This window comes from Dasypus novemcinctus, chromosome 25 (assembly GCF_030445035.2).
Source record: "Dasypus novemcinctus isolate mDasNov1 chromosome 25, mDasNov1.1.hap2, whole genome shotgun sequence".
NCBI lineage: Eukaryota > Metazoa > Chordata > Mammalia > Cingulata > Dasypodidae > Dasypus > Dasypus novemcinctus.
Window position 1 is genome coordinate 15,716,005 of NC_080697.1, and position 17,334 is coordinate 15,733,338.

Genomic DNA, 17,334 nt, shown 5'->3' on the forward strand with positions numbered 1-17,334 from the left:
CTTCAGGCCCGGCAGCCCGGGGGCTTCTCTCTCGCCCACCTCCCCCCTCCGCAGGCCTGTGGGCTGAGGCAGTGGTTTTCGACTGATGTGATCTGGCCCCCACAGGACATTCAGCAATGTGCCTGGAGACAGCTTTGCCTGTCCCAGGGGGGGCAGGGAGGTTCTACCCGCTTCTCTCGAGGAGAGGCCAGGGCCGCCGCTGAGTGTCCCACAAGGCACAGGCCGGCCCCCACAGCAAAAGGACCCCCCCCCCAAACGTCCACAGTGCCGCTGCTGAACCCCCCTGCATGTTGGGGGGGGTGCTTTTCCAAGGCGGTGAACATTTTAGAGTTAGATCTGTGTCTTGGTCTGTCTCTGTCACCCCCCACCCCCACCCCCCCGACACCCAACAGGAATTTGGGCTAGGGCCCTGGTTTTCGGAGCCCCCAGTCCCCAAAGACCCTAAGAAGTTGGCAGGTGTGGCCAGCTGGGAGCGTGGTAAAGTCCACACTAGCATTCGCTCCAGGCACGTCCCCCAGCCCCCTGCACGCCTTATTTGTTTACAAAGCGCTTTCCAGCGCTATCTCATTATAGCCCTCACCACACTGTACTTAATTATTTGTTTACTGTGTGTCTCCCTCCGAGACTGAGCTTTGCCTTATTTATCTTTTGCTTTTGCTCCCTTCCAACTGCTCCACCTACAGCTCCCAGCACCCAGCACAGGACCTGGCATAAATGTGCTTGTAAACTTCATACATTTAATTACCCACAATTATCCCGAGATAGGTAGTGTTAGCCTCCCAGGCTTGCCCTGGGTCCCACGCCTGAGAGGTGAAGCTTCCAGGTGACCCAGACACGGGACCAGCCCTCGAAGGCAGACTCCCTTCCGGGCTGAGTCTCAGAACAAGCCTCCCATATCCCAAAGGCTCCAGGAAGGCAAAAGAGGCTCCAGGCGCCTCCCCTGGGCCAGGGGAGGGCTGCGGGCTATTCCCTGGCAGCCTGGGCCTCCACCGAAAGTCAGCAGCAGCCAGGCAAGAAGGAGCCTTGGGCAGCACACCTGCCTCCACCTGCAGCCCCTGTCAACGGCTCCTCCCACCAGCCATGGAGGGGACAAGCAGCCCAAGATGGGGCAAAGTGCTCAGGCTGCAAAGAGGGGTAAGTGATTATTTTAAGTGCTGCTTTATTATAATGTTTGCACACACCCATAATGAAAACCTGGAGAGCAAGAGGTGGGGGAGATGGGAAGCGGACTTGGCCCAGTGGCTAGGGCGTCCGTCTACCACATGGGAGGTCCGCGGTTCAAACCCCGGGCCTCCTTGACCCATGTGGAGCTGGCCCATGAGCAGTGCTGATGCGCGCAAGGAGTACCCTGCCACGCAGGGTGTCCCCCGTGTAGGGGAGCCCCACGCGCAAGGAGTGCGTCCCGTAAGGAGAGCCGCCCAGCGCGAAAGAAAGTGCAGCCTGCCCAGGAATGGCGCCGCACACACGGAGAGCTGACACAACAAGATGACACAACAACAACAAAAAAGAGACACAAAATTCCCATGCCGCTAACAACAACAGAACAACGTGCAGCAAATGGACACAGAGAACAGACAACTGGGGTGGGGGTGGGGCGAAGGGGAGAGAAATAAATTAAAAAAAATAAATCTTAAAAAAAAAAGAGGTGGGGGAGACATGCAAGGGAGAGGACACCCGGGTTCCTGGGGTGCAGATGCCCACTACTCGGGACAGCAGGGCCATGGGGGGCCCGGCGCTGAGGAGCAGCCCCTGGCGTAGGCTGACCTGCCCCCTGGGCCTCCGCTGCCCGGGGAGGTGGCCCCTGAGCTGTTCTGGGGCCGGCGCCTTGCCCTCCTCCCAGCACCTTGGTCCTCTCCAAGCCTCTTGCCCAGCTGCGCACTAGGCCCTGGGGGGAGCCTGCAGACTAGGGGGCCCTGGTGAGCGCACGGGGCTGCCGCTGGCCTGTCCCCCGCCGCCCGCCTCACTCACCCCTGTGCCTTGGGGCAGCCAGGCAGCGGCTCCAGCTCGGGGCCATCCGGGAACCCCGGCGCTCCACCAGCCGCGGCTTCTCGATTAAAGTCACACGAGCACACAACCGCACGCCCCGCCGCACGGGGGTGCACCGCGGGCCCATGCACACCCGACCGCCGACCACGCACACCACGCCACGGAGATGCACGTGGATGCCGAGCCGTGTAAACAACACCCGCAGGCAGGGCCCGCTCACACCCGCGGCTCCTTCGAGGCCCTCCGTTCCGGCAAATCCCAGGGCCCCCACGCAGCCTGGGATGCTTCCAGGTCGACTCTAGTTTCAGGAAACAGCCACGTGCCCATGTCACCGGGGCAGCCGCCCTCCTCTACCTCACCCCAGCCTGGCAGGCCCCTTCCCTTGGCAGCCCTCTCTCAGAGAGAGCTGAAGGCAGCCGCAAGCGTCCCCAGCTCCCACGTCCCGTTCCCAAGGGAGGTCCCCAACCACCTCACTGCTCAACCTTCCTGGGGCGAATGGAGCTAGGGTCCAGAACGCTGGAACTAGGACCCTGACCCCTCCAGATTTCCGTGCGTGTGTGTGTGAGTGAGCGAGACTCGGGTCTGAGGACAGAACTCCAGGGGTCAGAGAAGTCTTAGAGTCACTTGGTCCATGTCCCAGCTGAACTTTGCTCTCCATGGCAAATGTAGGCAAGAATGAACACATCCAGGGAGCGGCCGACCCGCTTGGCGTTCCAACTGGGACACCCGTCACCTGGAAGAGGGCCTGGCTGGCCTCTTTGAAGTCAACCTCAAAGGATTTTGGAGCGAGCTGGAGACTCCCCTTAAAAGAGCCATGATGTAGAGAAAATCCAGGTATTTGAGTGGCTCTGTTTTGAAGTCATTTCTGTTTCCCACCCCTGTCATCCCGAGGGTGACACGTTTGGAGGGAGAGGACCCACCGTGGAAAACGGCACTGGCTTTCTTTTCAGGGCTTCTTTGGCCTTTCTAAGTTTCCAGTGGGTACCCCCGACTGTGCTGGGCTCACCTGGCCCCACTGGGTGTGATTTCTCAGCTTTAATCACATCCCCATCAGGCTTTGTCTCTGCAGCCTGAAGCCAGACTCTTCAGTCGGCCCTCCCTTGGCAGGCGTGCCTTTCCCTGGATCACTTTAGCTGCCCTTCTCTCGAGCTCTTCCAGCTCCGTTATGTCTTTGTTGAGGTGGCAGAACCGGAACGCACAAAACTCTCTAGCGGGGATGATGAAAGACAGCCAAGGTCAACAACTCTCCCCCAGGTGCATGTGCCGGCGAGTTACCTGCGGTGGCAGGAGGTGCAGGTGCAAGCGGGGCTTCAGCAAAACGCACGTGGCCTTGAGAAGACCGTGGACAAGATCGGGGGGATAAGTGACTTTGCTGGGGGGGCCCTGGCGTGTGTGATCTGGGGAAGAGGCCAGGGAGGGATGAAAATAAACAGGAGTTTTTTTTAAAAAAGAAACAAAAATGGAGGAGTTTTCCTGCTGGGTTCGGTAGCTACGAAACAAACGGGGTGGCGGAACCCACTTTTACCAAAGCCTTCCCGCTCATCTGGCTCTGGGCAGCAAGGCTATGTTGGTGGGAAATTATTCGTTCACCCAGCTTCCTAAGCCAGGGATCAAACGTTTGTTTTCAAATAAAAACGAAACAAAGTCTCTTTAAAAATAGAAAATCTGGCCCTGCCCTGATCATGAATGAGGAATGAGAGGGCTCAGGGCTCCACCCATCCCTCCCCTGCTCCACTACCCCAGAAGCTTTGAACAACCAGGAAAAACTGGCAGACACACCTTTCTCCAGACTCCAGAAAACGGTGAAAGGGCTGCGGTAACAGAACGAGCACAGGATCTAGGAAAAGGCGATCGGGGAAGCGGCAGGCCCCGTGGGGCCCTGCTGGGGCTTCCCCACTCCTCCCAGCTCAGCACAGAGCAGGCCCGTGCTCCCAGAGTGGGCTTCTGGTCCCGGTTCTGGGGGGAGCAGAGCCAGCCTCGTGGACACACCGGGAGCACGGATATCTGGCCCAGGCGCTGTCCCGCAACTTGCCCAGTGTGCCAAAGGCGCCTCCCAGGATTCTCCTACAGAATGCTGGGGCCGCGGCAGGTCGTGCTGCCTGGGCCAGGGAGAGCTGGCTGCAGGACACCCCGTGCAACGGCCAGGACCTTGAAGGACTGTTTCCAGGGGAAGAGGGGAATTCCTAGGGCCAAAAGCCCGAGTCTGAGCTCTGGCCTGGAGCTGTTCTCACACAGCTCCATTGTATGGATAAGCCCCGAGGGAGAGCACTTGCACAGATTGTTCTGCAAAGCCTGGGAGAGGTGTTTTCTAATTTCTTTTTTTCCTTTTTTTTTTCTTTAGCTTCCAGCATTCAAGCAAAGCTCTGTCGTAACACTAGCTCCCTACACACTTAAGGAACAGATACCTCGGAGTCTAAATTCCTGCAATAACACACTAAAATATCAAAATGTCCAGGTTCCAACAAAAGGTTACGAAACATACAAAAACAAAACAAAGGGAAGCGGATGTGGCTCAAGGGATAGGGCTTCCACCTACGATATGGGAGGACATGGGTTCGATCCCTGGGGCCTCCTGGTGAAAAAAGAAGAGAAAGCGTGCCTGCGCGAGTTCCCGCGTGGTGAGCCAGTGCCCTGTACAAGTGAGTCACGCAGCAAGGTGATGATGCATCGAAAGAGAGACAAGGGGAGAGTCAAGGTGAAGCACAGTAGAGACCAGGAACTGAGGTGGCGCAATTGACAGGGAACCTCTCTCCCCATCAGAGGAATCTAGGATCGAATCCTGGTGAATCCTAGATGAGAGAAAATGAGAAGAGAAGCAACACAGACAGCAAAAACAGCAGGGTGGGAGGAGGGGAAGGGGGAAATAAAGAAAGAAAGAAATCTTTAAAAACAAAATGAAACAGGAAGCAGTGGCTTAGGCAAAGTAAAGAGTAAAATATTAGCAACCAAGGGTGAGGAGGACGAGAGGAAGACCTGGGACATTCCAGACAAGACTTTTGAAAAGGTCTTAAATGTGTTCAAAGAGCTAAAGGAAAACATGGACAAAGGACTACAAGAAATCAGGAAAATGACAGATGAACACAGAGAGATATCAATAGAGAGATGGAAATAATGAAAAGCAACAAAACAGGGCTGCAGACCACAGTAATGGAAATTTTAAAATTCACTAGGGGGTTCAACAGCAGATTGGAGCTGTCAAAAAAAAGAATCTGTGAACTTGAAGATAAGGCGATTGAAATCAATCAGTCTGAGGAACAGAGAGAAAAAAGAATGAAGAAAAGTGAACAGAGCTTGAGGAACCTCCGGGGCACCAGTGGGCATGCCAGAATTGCGGGAGTTCTAGACGGAGAGGAACGAGAAAAAGGAGCAGATGGAATATTCAGAGAAATGATGGTTGAAAACTTCCAAATTTAACAGAAGAGACGGATATACACATCCACAATGCTCAACAAACTCCAAGTGGAATAAACTCAAAATAGATCCATGCCACAGCATATTATATCAAACTGTCAAATGCCAGAGACAAACAGAATCCTTAAGATCTCAAGGGAGAAGCAACACATCACGTACAAGTAGCCTCGGTAAGATTAAGTGCCGATTTCTCATCAGAAACCATGGAGGCAAGAAGGCAGGGGGATGACATATTTAAAGTGCTGAAAGCAAAAAATTGCCAACCAAGAAATCTATATCTGGCAAAACTGTCTTTCAAAAAATGAGGGAGGAATTAAGACATTCCCAGGCTAAGGGAAGGAAGCAGATGTGGCTCAACTAGTTGGGTGCCTGTCTACCACAAGGGGGGGGGGTCCTGGGTTTGGATCCTGGTGCCTCCTAAAGAAGAGAGGAGGGAAGCGGAAGCAGCTCAAGAAATTGAGCTCCCACCTACCACAGGGGAGGTCCATGGTTTGGTTCCCAGTGCCTCCTAAAGAAGACAGTGAGCTGGTGGGACAGGCAGGGGCAGCAAGCTGACACAACAAGATGATGCAACAAGAGACACAAGAAGAAACAGATGATGAGAGACAGAACAAAGCAGGAAGCAGAGGTACCTGGTGCCTCCTAGAGAAGACAGGCAAGACAGTGAGCTGATGTGACTGGGCAGGTGGCAAGCTGACGCAACAAGACGATGCAGAAGAGACAGAGGAGGAAGAACATAATGAGAGACACAACAAAGCAGGGAACGGAGGTGGCTTAAGAGATTGGGCACCTCACTCTCATATTGGAAGTCCCAGGTTCAGTTTCTTGGTGCCTCCCAAGGAAACAAAGAAGACAGACACAACAAGTGCAAACAATCAGGGAGAGGGGAGAAATAAATAAATCTTAAAAAAAAAAAAAGATGAGCAGGAAACAAGATGTGGCTCAAGCTATTGGGCACCTCCCTCCCACATGGGAGGTCCTGAGTTCGGTTCCCGGAACCTCTTTGGGAGGAAGATGAGCACACAATAAGCAGACACAGCAAATGCAAACAATGAGGGGTTGGGAAGAAATAAATAAGATAAATCTTTAAAAAGAAAAGACAAGCAGATGCCTATACCTGCCACAATGAGCTAGATGCTGCACCCTGCAGGAACAAGCAGACACCTAAATGAGCAGATGCCACAAGCCAGCAGATGACCCAGCCTGTGGGGAGTAGATGTGGCTCAGGCCACTGGGCACTCACCTCCCATGTGGGAGTTCCCTGGTTTGGTTCCTGGTGCCTCCTGGAGAAGGCAAGAAGGCGGGCAAACATGAGCAGACAGACAAAAGAAGCATCTGGGGGTGGGGGGTGGGGATAAATAAATAAATAAATCTTTTTAAAAAAAGTTCAGGGAGTTTGTTACCACTAGACCAGCTCTACAGAAGATGCTAGAGAGAGTTCTGCAGGCTGAAAGGAAAAGCCAACAGACAATAGACTGAAGCAGCATTAAGAAATAAAGATCTCCAGTGAGGATAACGACATGGGTAAATATAAATGCCACTACTATTGTATTTTCTATCTGTAACCCCACTTTTTACTTTCTACAGGGTCCAAAAGGCAAGTGCATTAAATGTTATGAGAAATCCATGGTATTGGGCTCATAATCTGTGATAAGAACTACATAAAAGCAGGGGTGGTAGAGGGGTATAGGAACATAGTTTGTATATACTATTGCAATTACATTGGTGTCAAAGCAAACCAGATTGTTATAAATTTAGGATGTTAAATGTAAGCCCCGTAGTAACTACAAAGAAAATATTGGAGAATATACAAGCTCATAGAGATAGAAATTAGAGTTCAGGTTACCACGGGTAGGGGGCAGGGGGAAATGGGGAGTTAATGCATAATGGATATGGAGCTTCTATTTGGGGAAATGGGAAAGGTTGGGTAGTGAAGGTGGTGAGGGTACTGCAATATTGTGAATACAATTAATCCCATTGAATGGTATGCTTGGGAGTGGTTGAGATGAGAAAGTTTATGTCGCATATATATTTCCAAAATTTAAAAAAAAGAAAGAGCAACTAAAGAGACAATAACAAATGCAATACATGATCCTGGATGGGCTCTAGCAAGGAAGGAGAAAAGGTTCAAAGGGACATTACCAAGACATATGAAAAAATTGGAATATAGACTGTAAGCATCATATCAATGTTAAATTGCTTGAACTTGATAACAGCACTTGAGGTGCTTACATATATGAATATCCTTGTTGGTAGGAAATACAGAGGGCAGTACTAAGTGTTCAAGGGGCATGATGCAGGAAGTGGATTTGGCTCAACAGATAGAGCGTCCGCCTACCACATAGGAGGTCCAGGGTTCAAACCCAGGGCCTCCTGACCCGTGTGGTGAGCTGGCCCACGGGCAGTGCTGATGTACACAAGGAGTGCCGTGCCACACAGGGGTGTCCCCTGTGTAGGGGAACCCCGTGTGCAAGGAATGCGCCCCGCAAGGAGAGCCACCCCGTGCGAAAAAAGCACAGCCCACCCAGGAGTGGTGCCAAACACATAGAGAGTTGATGCAGCAAGATGATGCAACAAAAAGAGACACAGATTCTGGGTGCCACTGACAGAATGCAAGTAGACGCAGAAGAACACACAGCAAATGGAAACAGAGCAGACAACAGGGGATGGAGGGAGAGAAATAAATAAAAAATAAATCTTTAAAAAAAAAAAAAGGAGCATGATGCATGCAGTCTACACTGAAGTGTTCCGAAAATGGACAGATAGGTAGGCAGGCAGGTGAACAAATAGAATGATTCAGCAAGTGTGGCAAAAAGTTAAAACTGGTGGACCTGGTATCTGGGGGAAGGGGATAGGGGTACGTTGGCATTCTCTCTATGGGGTTTATACTATATTTTAAAACTATTTTGGGGCAGCAGACTTGGCCCAGTGGTTAGGGCGTCCGTCTACCACATGGGAGGTCCGCAGTTCAAACCCCAGGCCTCCTTGATCCGTGTGGAGCTGCCCCATGCGCAGTGCTGATGCGCGCAAGGAGTGCCATTCCATGCAGGGGTATCCCCCGCACAGAGGAGCCCCACGCACAAGGAGTGCGCCCCGTAGAGAGAGCCGCCCAGCGCGAAAGAAAGTGCAGCCTGCCCAGGAGTGGTGCCGCACACACGGAGAGCTGACACAACAAGATGACGCAACAAAAAGAAACACAGATTCCCATGCCACTGACAACAACAGAAGCGGACAAAGACGCAGCATATTAGAGAACAGACAACCGGGGTGGGGGGGAGGGGAGAGAAATAAATTATCTTTAAAAAAAATAAATAAATAAATAAAACAATTTTTTAACTGTCCTGTAAGTTGGGGGGAAAAAGGAGATTCTGAGATTTCTCTTAAACGCTTCCCCAATAAGACCAGGTATCTATTGTGGCGTCCATAACAGCCCCTGCCCAGCCTGCTCCCTTCCGGCGTCTCCGTCTCTGAGAACAGCACTGACACTGTCCCTCCTCTCCCATGTCCCCACTTGCCAGCAGCACAAGTCCTACCAAGTCAGTCTCCCCACAAGAGACCCTGGGGGAATCTTCTGGCACCACCCCACCCCACCTTCTGGTCTCCTGCCTTCCCCATCCTCAGCCCGTCATGCTCACGGATGCCGTGGGTTTCCCCAAACACCGCACCTTCTGCCTCTCCCAGTGTCCAGACAGACACTTTTTCTGGAGCGGATGAAGAGCAAGCCTGCAGGCCGCCTGCCGGCCACCTTACTGACCAACAGCAGATCCACTTTTCAATGGAGCTCAAGTCTTCTTCAAGCCAGTCTGCTCCCGGTCCTTGCCTTGGGGCCTCCCCACAAATGCCTCCCAGGTAAGCATTCCTTCCTCCAAGCCTCTCCCAGGAAGGGCCTCTCAGGACGCTTCCCACTGTCCCCTCCTCCTAAGACCCACGCCAGGCCCCACGTCCTCCCTCATGCTTCCCTGGGCCCACCCAGCCTCCTGAGACAGCCCGCCACTGGCCGGGCCCTCGGGAGCTGGTCTCTTCTGCACTGAATTGAGCCGCGGGTGCTGATGAGACCCGTCAGGTGGGGGGGATGGCAGATGGAATCTGCAGGGATGGGTTAAAAGAAGAGTCTCCAACCTCACTGAGGCAGGTCAGCACAGGGAAGGAGGGAAGGCAGCCGAGACCCGGCGGGGGACACGCGGCAGGGGACACATGGCGGAGGACACGGCCACGAGACCTCGCCCTGAGGCCTCCAGAGGGGAAGGCTGCGCCTAACGAACAAAGCGGGAAAGGCCCCCGAGACCCCAGCCACCAGCTCCCTTCGGAACTCTTTCTGGGGTCAAAGGGAAGTCCCGGACACCTCCAAACCACAGGCCTCCCCAGTGGCCCCCTGAGAGCTGACAGATGGGGTGATGGGTCAGCACAGCAAACCGGGGGGCCGCTCCCCAACATGAGGCAAGGGAGGAGGGAAGGTCTTAAGAAGGCCTAACCTGGGGCCCCGGCGAGCCTCCCCCTGCAGCACGCCCACGATCGCTGTCACACTGTGTGCGGTTTCTCTTCTCCTGTTCTTAATAAACTCCACCCTCTTGCCCACCCTATGGTGTGTCCTTAAATTCTTCAGTGTGACGTAGCCCAGGACCTAGAGGCCCATAGCCCAGAGCGTTCCGCTACTGTCACGTTCTCCTCACACCTGCAAACGCGGGGGGCGCAGCGTGCGTGGACACAGGCTTACAGAAAGAAAGGCCACCTTGGATGGGCCCGCGGCTGGGCCCAGGCACGGGACCCACGACTTCAGGAAATCTGGAGCACACAAGCAAGGGGGTTTTGAATGAGGTTAAAAGGGGAACTTGAGGCTGTATGCATGTCACCCGAGAAACAAAAACCTAGGACTGCGGAGCAATGGTAATCCAGCGACTACAGCCTGACTATTAAAATATCCCATCATGAATTGTAACCAGCCGCCCCCACTACGGCACCTTGTTCACACCAGGGTGGCAGATGGGAACTCCGTATTTTATGCACGATTTTTTGGAAAACCCACAATGTCTCTAACAGATAGAGGCGGGGCACAGTGCCACAGGGTTAAGGCTCAGGGGATTAGGGTAGGAGCAATTCTGGTCTGCAAATAAGGACGGGGATAGGGCTGTTTTCCCTGCAGAATGCAAGGGTCGTATTCAGTTGGAAAAGAAGCCTCACTGCAGCCCCCCCGACAGCCGAGTTAAGGGCGCCTAGCTGGCCTAGGCTGCAGGGGAAAGGGTCCCCGATCGGCTGGCGTGTTCTACCCCCGAGGCGTCTGCTCGGACAGAGGCGGTTTTGCCGTCTTGAACTTGCCGCCTCTGGGCCTGGGGTGGAGGTAGCCTTGAACTTGGAGGAAGCAGCAGTAAGGAACACTGGCTACAGCTCAGCCGAGCCCAGCGCCCGCTGCCCCCCCCCCCGCCCCTTTCTGGGTTATTCTTAGCAAGAGGTGACCTCAGTGTGCTCCCTCCGGGCAAAAAATAACCCTGGAGGAAGTCGGAGGGTACCAATCTTCAATGAATAAATACATTTAACTAGTAAACAGGGGTAGGGGGCCCGCAGGACAGGCCCACCCCAGGGGCTGGGGCAGAAACCGTCCCTCCTGGCCACCCTGCTGTCACCGCCCACCAAGCCTGGGCTTGCGACCAGAAGGGAACCAGCTCCGGCCGCCCTGGGCACCAGGGCCCGGGAAGATGCCCTCGCCAGCCCGCCTCGACCCACGCCCCCGGGCCGGCGGGGGCCAGTTCGGCGCGCTGCCCCTCCTCCCGGCCGCAGCGGGCAGCCCCAGGCCCCGGGCCCAGGTGCCAGCTCCCTTCCGAAGCCCCGCCCCGCAGCCCGGCTTCCTGTTTCCTGTTGCTGGCTCAGCCTGCCGAGCATCCTGGCTCTGCAACCAGAGCCTGAGACGCGGGCCGCTGCCCGGTCCCCCCCACCCCCTCCGGCCCCTGCACTTCCACACAGGCTTCCTGGTCCTTGGAGCAGCCGCCTTCCTCCGTCACATGCCCTTTGGAGGCGTTTTAGACCAGGCCGACACACTTTGTCACACGGCCCTGGATCCCATCTTATCAGCTCAGGGTATCTGCGGGGGACCCACCCTGCCAGGCAGGAGGTGTGGAATCCAAAGCCCAGGTATCCTCTCGGAACCTCGGTCTCTTCATCTGAATGTGGGGATGGAAACAAAAGTCCTACCTGCCTCACACAGGTTTTTTTCTAAGCATCCAAAAAGGTGATGGTCGTGAAAAGGCCTTTGCAGGCGCAGAACGAGCGTCCATTCAGGGTCTCTGTCCTCAGTGAGGGGGGCAGGCGAGCGCGACGGGGTTCAGCCCAGGGAAGATGCAGTGCGGGGAGCCCCCTCAAGGTCAAAACCCATGGAGGAGACAGATCTCTGACCTGCTTTTCAGACCACCACGGGTCAAAGGCCCGTATCTTTGTTTTTAATTTCCAATTCATCAAGATACTTTTGTAAAATACGAACTCCCGTCCTTGGATGTGGCGTCAAGCTGACACGGAAGCTTCTGAGAACTTATTCTCAGGCGCGGTCCTCATCACTGACCGGGGGTCTCCCAGGGACGGCGGGCGGCCCACACACGGGGCCCCTGGGCTTGGGCTTCGCCTCCCACTCCCCACCCCCGGAAGTTCCTTTTAGCTAACTTTACAGGCGACTCAAGAAGAGACGGCCCAGTGTGGGTCACGGTGGCTGCGCCGGGCCTTGGTGGGCCGTGGCAGCGGGGCAGGCAGGGAGAGCAGGGCCGGTCCAGGCTGGGAACAGCGAGGAGGGATGGGATGGTGCGGGGCTCCAACGCCGGGTGGGCTATTCCAGAACCTTAGAGCTGGCATCCCTGGATATTCTGCACAGGGATGTGCTGTGTATCGTGTTTGTTAGAGTTACGCGGGGGCTCGTCTCTCTGGCTAGACTGAAAGGTAAGCTTCGCGGCTGTGGCCTCCCCCACGAGGTAGGCGCTCAGCACGGCAAAGGGCTTAGGGGAGCAGGGGGAGCTAGGCGGTGTCCCACCCAGGCACACTGGGCGCTGGTTGGTGTAGAGGGGCGCAGCCAGGGGGCCCACGTGGCTTCAGCAATGAGTGGAAGGCCCCTGGGCAGGCACAGGCCTCGGGAGCAGAAGGAGAAGGACGTCTTAGACCTGGGGCAAAGATGAAAACCGGCCCGTCTCAGCCCCACACCGGGCACGCGGCGTTTGCACAGAAACCCCAGCCCTCGGCCAGCTTCCCCTTGCCTGCTTCCAGCTACCCCCGTCGGGCACCGAGCCCAGCTCCTGGACTCAGCTGGATGGCATGCTCTGCTGAAACCCATTCCCAGGGCCACAGCCCCAGCATGTCCCCATGATGCCCTCCCGGCTGCGCTGCTCCTGCTGGGGAGCGGGAAGCAGCCGGAGGAGCACCTGCCCCCAGTGCCAAGGGCCCCGAGTCAGAACCAGGTGGCCCCACGGGCCAGGACACCCCTTCCCTCCCTCGGGCGCCTCGGAGGTGCTACTCAGGAAGGGCTGAGCTGGCTGATCCCCTCTGGGGCCCGGCTCTCTGTGCTCCCCCAAGGAGCTGGCGAGCGATAGATGCGGGTGCCCCTTGCTCTGTGCGGCTGAGATCGCGGTGCCTCCGGAAGGCGGAGTGGCCTCTGCTGGGCTTTTGGGGGCTTGAACTCGTGTGACCTCACAGTCTGGGAGGAACACGTCCTTGTCATCTCTGTTTCTCAGAAGGGGAAGCTGAGGCTCAGCAGCGGCTTGTTCAAGGTCAAACAGGGGAGCAGGGCTGGAGCTGGGCTTGAACCCCGGTCTGTCCGGCTCCCATGACGGTATTTTTCCTTGGGCCCTGGACCCTGTTCCAGGCTGGGGGAGGTATGACGCACCGGCTCTTCCCACTCAGCCGGGCCCCTCTCCGCTCTCCTTTACTCATCTCCGGACACATTTGCACACGCCTGCCCCTGATTTCCAGCCCCCGCCCCCCCGCCCCCGGCTCCTTCTCCAGGATGAGCCTTCCTTCTGATTCCAGGGGCTCACCAAGATGAGCCGAGGGGCTGCCAGGTCTTTACTGGTTAAAAGGTGGCAGCTCCTGTCCCCAGCAGCCAGATCAGGGAAAGGGCAGACCACCCTGCAGATGCCAAACCTCACGAGGGTGCATGCGTGAATTACTGGGGGGCTTTCCCCTTCTTGCCCGCCCCCCCATCTCAGCCTGTGCCCTCCTGCCTGCCGCCAGGTGCCCTGGCGGTAGAGGCGAGTGCAGGGACGCCTCGGCAACAGGGCGTACAGCCTGGAGAGCCTGCTGCAAGCTGGAAATTCCTTTGAAGTCCCCCGTTTTATCTTTCAGGTTCATGTGAATTTTTCATTCCAGGCCATGAAATAGCCATGTTTGCTTTAATATTAAAATGTTTAACATTACTGGCTTAACTTCTGCCCTCTTCTCCCGCCAGATCTTCAACAAAAACTGGCAATGCCATACTCTGGGACCTGCGGGCTCCAGGACCGGGGCGGGGGGGGGGGCAGCCCTCCTGCCCTCCCTGTGCTGCCCCCTTTTGCGTCCCCCACCATCCGCCTCCATTCTCCCCCAAGGGAGAGACCCGTGGGCTCCCTGCCCTGCCAAGAATATTCCCCTGAAGGGGTAGTGACGAATCCAGAGCCCCTGGGCCCCCCTTACCTTCTTGTTCCGAGTGCCCCTTCTCAGCTGGGAAGTGTAAAGGAACCAGCTGTCTTTGGTTCCGGGAAGCACTTACTGCATTGGCTCTGAGTTGAAGGCACATGGGAAGCAGGCTTTTATGGGACACAGGCCTCACTTTCTGGGGCTCTCCTCATGCTGGGGGACCCCAGAGCTGCCCCAGACTTCACCTGCACCTGCACCCAAGGGCAGCCCACACTTCTGCAGGACACGGAACAGGGAGCCACTGTCCAGCTCTCCCTGGAGCCCGCCCGGCCTGCATCTCCTCCCTACTCGGCTTGAGCAGTTGCCCGGGCCTCAGTTGCCTTCTCCGGGGTCTCCAGGTGGGGTACGTGTGGATGGAGAGCCCACGCAGGGGGCTAGGGAGGTGGAAACCTGCCCTGCCCAGGCCGCCAGCCCGGGCCTCTGCCAGGCTCCACTGCTGCCCTTCTAGAGGGAAGCAGGCTGCTGGGAGGCAGCTCAGGCCCCGGCTCCACGGTCTTCCAGCACAGGCGCCCTGACCCCAGAGGGTCTCCAGCTCCGGACGCAGACCAGGGACGTTGTGAGGGTGGTTGTGGGGTTCAAGGAAGGAGGAATATCAGTGAGCTCTGTGGCAGAGGGGCGAAGCCCAAGGCCCCTGGGCCCTTTCTTGCCCACGACGCACGCCCCTGCTGTCCCAAGCGTGTGTGCGCGTGGGAGGGGGGGTGCATAGGACACGACACTCACCGGGGGGTGCTTGCGCTTCCTCCCAGGCCGCCCCACCTTCCGTGCGGTCGTGCCGGGCTCCTGCCGCTCCTCCTTGCCACGGGGCTCCTCCTGCTCCTCTCCCTCCTGCGGGCACAGACACAGCCTGTGAAGCCAGAGTCGGGGAGGCTGGAGCCAAGAGGCACAGGGTCAGAAGCCCGTCCCAGGCTGGCCGCGGCCTCCCTTCCAGCCCGGCCCCACCCGCCCCATCTGCCCGGCAGCCACGCTTCCGGGCCAGGCCGGGCCATTCCCGTATACCCGCTTTTGCCTGATGCCACCGAGCCAACCTTTAGAGCCCTCCCGGTCCGACCCCCAAAATGTATTTTACACAAGTACAAACATTAGTTATGTATTTAATGAAATAACTTTTATTGGAAAGAATAAAGACATGTGAAAAGAAATATGGAATTTGGGAAGCGGATGTGGCTCAAGTGGTTGAGCGCCCGCCTGCCACATGGGAGGTCCCAGGTTTGGGTTCCGGTGCCTCCTAAAGAAGACGAACAACGAGCAAAAACAATGAGCAGACAACAAGCAAACAACAAGCAGACAACAAGCAAAAACAAATGAACAGGTAGTGGATGTGGCTCAAGCAGTTAAGCGCCCACCTCCCACATGGGAGGTCCCTGGTTAGGTTCCCAGTGCCTCCTAAAGAAGAAACAGACAACAAGCCATCAGATGAGCAAACAGACAAGGAAGCCCTCTCGGGGCGGCAGGCAGAGAAGAAATATATGCAATTTATCAACATCTATCTGAAGAACATATAACTCTTGAAACGAGGGCTCACAAAAAATGGCAAACTTTTACAGCCACTGTAAATACAGTTGCCTAAAGCATTTGCTCTGTGATGACGGAGTTACCCCTGTTTCGCCCACAGGAGCATCTCAGGGCCCACGCTGGGGCTCTTCTTGACCCCCCTCATTCGCCAAGCTCCGGACCAGCAGTAGGAACTTCATTATTCACCTCCAGCCACACACGCACGCGCACACACACACACACATACACACATGGCACCTGCACAGGACCAAGTCACACAAACACACACACACACACACACACACGGCACCTGCACAGGACCAGGCCACACACACACACACGGAACCTGCACAGGACCAGGCCACACACACACACACACAAGTACACACACGGCACCTGCCCAGGACCAGGCCTTCCATAAGCTCAAGAAGCACAGGCTTAAACCTCGAAAGTCCCCTTGCCTGAGTGCTCCAGCCACAAACCACCCACGAGTGCCTTCTGAGTCAGCGGGGCCTGGCATGACTAATCACCAGCAGACACGTGGTTGGGAAGGGAGGAAGGGACCCCAACCCGGCAGAGGGGCAGGAGGCCGCTCCTGCCGCCCGGCACGGGCCAGGAGCCCAAAGGTGGCTCTGAGGCCCTCGTGCCGAGGGGGGGGGCGGCCCGCTGTGCTGGGGAAGGGGAAGGTAGGCCGTCCCCGGGGACTCAGCTGCGCTGGCCCTCAACATCCTATCAACTTTCATTTTCTGTGATTTCAAAATAGCTCTGTGGTTTGCCACATTAATTTTAAGGTCACGATGGGACATGCAAGTGGAAACCTACTGTGACCAGCCGTAGACATTAGCCCAAGGAGAGGGGCACCACCAGCCCTGTCCGTCCCACCCTCCATTCCTCCACTCAGGCACCCATCCCAGGCGTGTCTGGGAGATGCCTGCCAGGTGGGAGGCAGGGGCCAGGCAGGAGGGAGTCTTAGGAACATCAGCAGCTGGGGCGCTGGGAGGCCTCCCAAAAGGGGTGCGCATGGAGGGAGACCACAGGCCCTAGCCCTAAGCGGAGGCTGCCGGCCACTCGGGGCTGGGCCAGGCCGGGGAAGGAGGTGGAGGGAGCACGGGCAGAGGGGCAGGTGCAGCACGTCAGGCGCCCTGCGGGAACAGGGAGACGGCTGCCAATCCAAGGAGCCACAACCGTCAGGCGCAAAGGGAGGACAAAGAGCGGCGGTGGCTCGGGCAGTGGGTGTTGACCCCGGAGAGGGCACTGCCGAGAAGCAGCGCGGAAGGACTAGGCAGGGCCGAGGCGGCCGCGGCAGGGCGCCCCGCCGAGCGGGGGTCTGGAAGCGGGGAGAGGGGCCGGGAGGGCCGAGGCAGGGTGGGCTGGTGCTGGGACCAGAGAGCCTCATGGGGCTCTTTTCAGGAAACCGCGGCAGAGAAGTGAGAGGCCACTGGAGAGCCGCCAGCAGGTGGCGAGGCCCAGAGGGGGCCCCGGGGGCACATGCGCCTTGCGAGGCCAGGCCTGCTGGCCCTGAGCTGTTTCCCGAGTTGCCCCCTCCCCCCCACTCCTTTGAAGACAGGATGAAGAAAACGAATCTCATGGAGAGAAGTAGCACCCATGCAGGCTAATATGTATGACGGGTGCACTGGGCTGTACACAGCTGTGGGGAATTTCAGGCAGAGGTGGTTTTTTTTGCCCGCTGCTAAATGGGCACTGGTGATCATTCTTCCCATTTCTAGAACCTTCAGGGTCAGCTTGAGGTCGTGGAAACGGCACAGAGCCTGGAGCAGCCCTCCACTAGCTCAGCGGTGGGGCAGG

The 17,334-nt window shown here is 56.7% G+C and overlaps 1 protein-coding gene across 2 annotated transcripts in view; it reads right to left on the reverse strand.

Moving 5' to 3' along the window:
* The window catches only part of DNMT3A (DNA methyltransferase 3 alpha), a 102,777-nt gene that overhangs the window by 47,290 nt on the left and 38,153 nt on the right, over nucleotides 1–17,334 (reverse strand). For both annotated transcript variants that reach the window (XM_058287726.2, XM_058287725.2), the window contains exon 3: nucleotides 14,758–14,862. In XM_058287726.2, coding sequence (XP_058143709.1) covers nucleotides 14,758–14,862 — 105 coding nt within the window. The remainder of the gene's footprint in view (nucleotides 1–14,757; nucleotides 14,863–17,334) is intronic.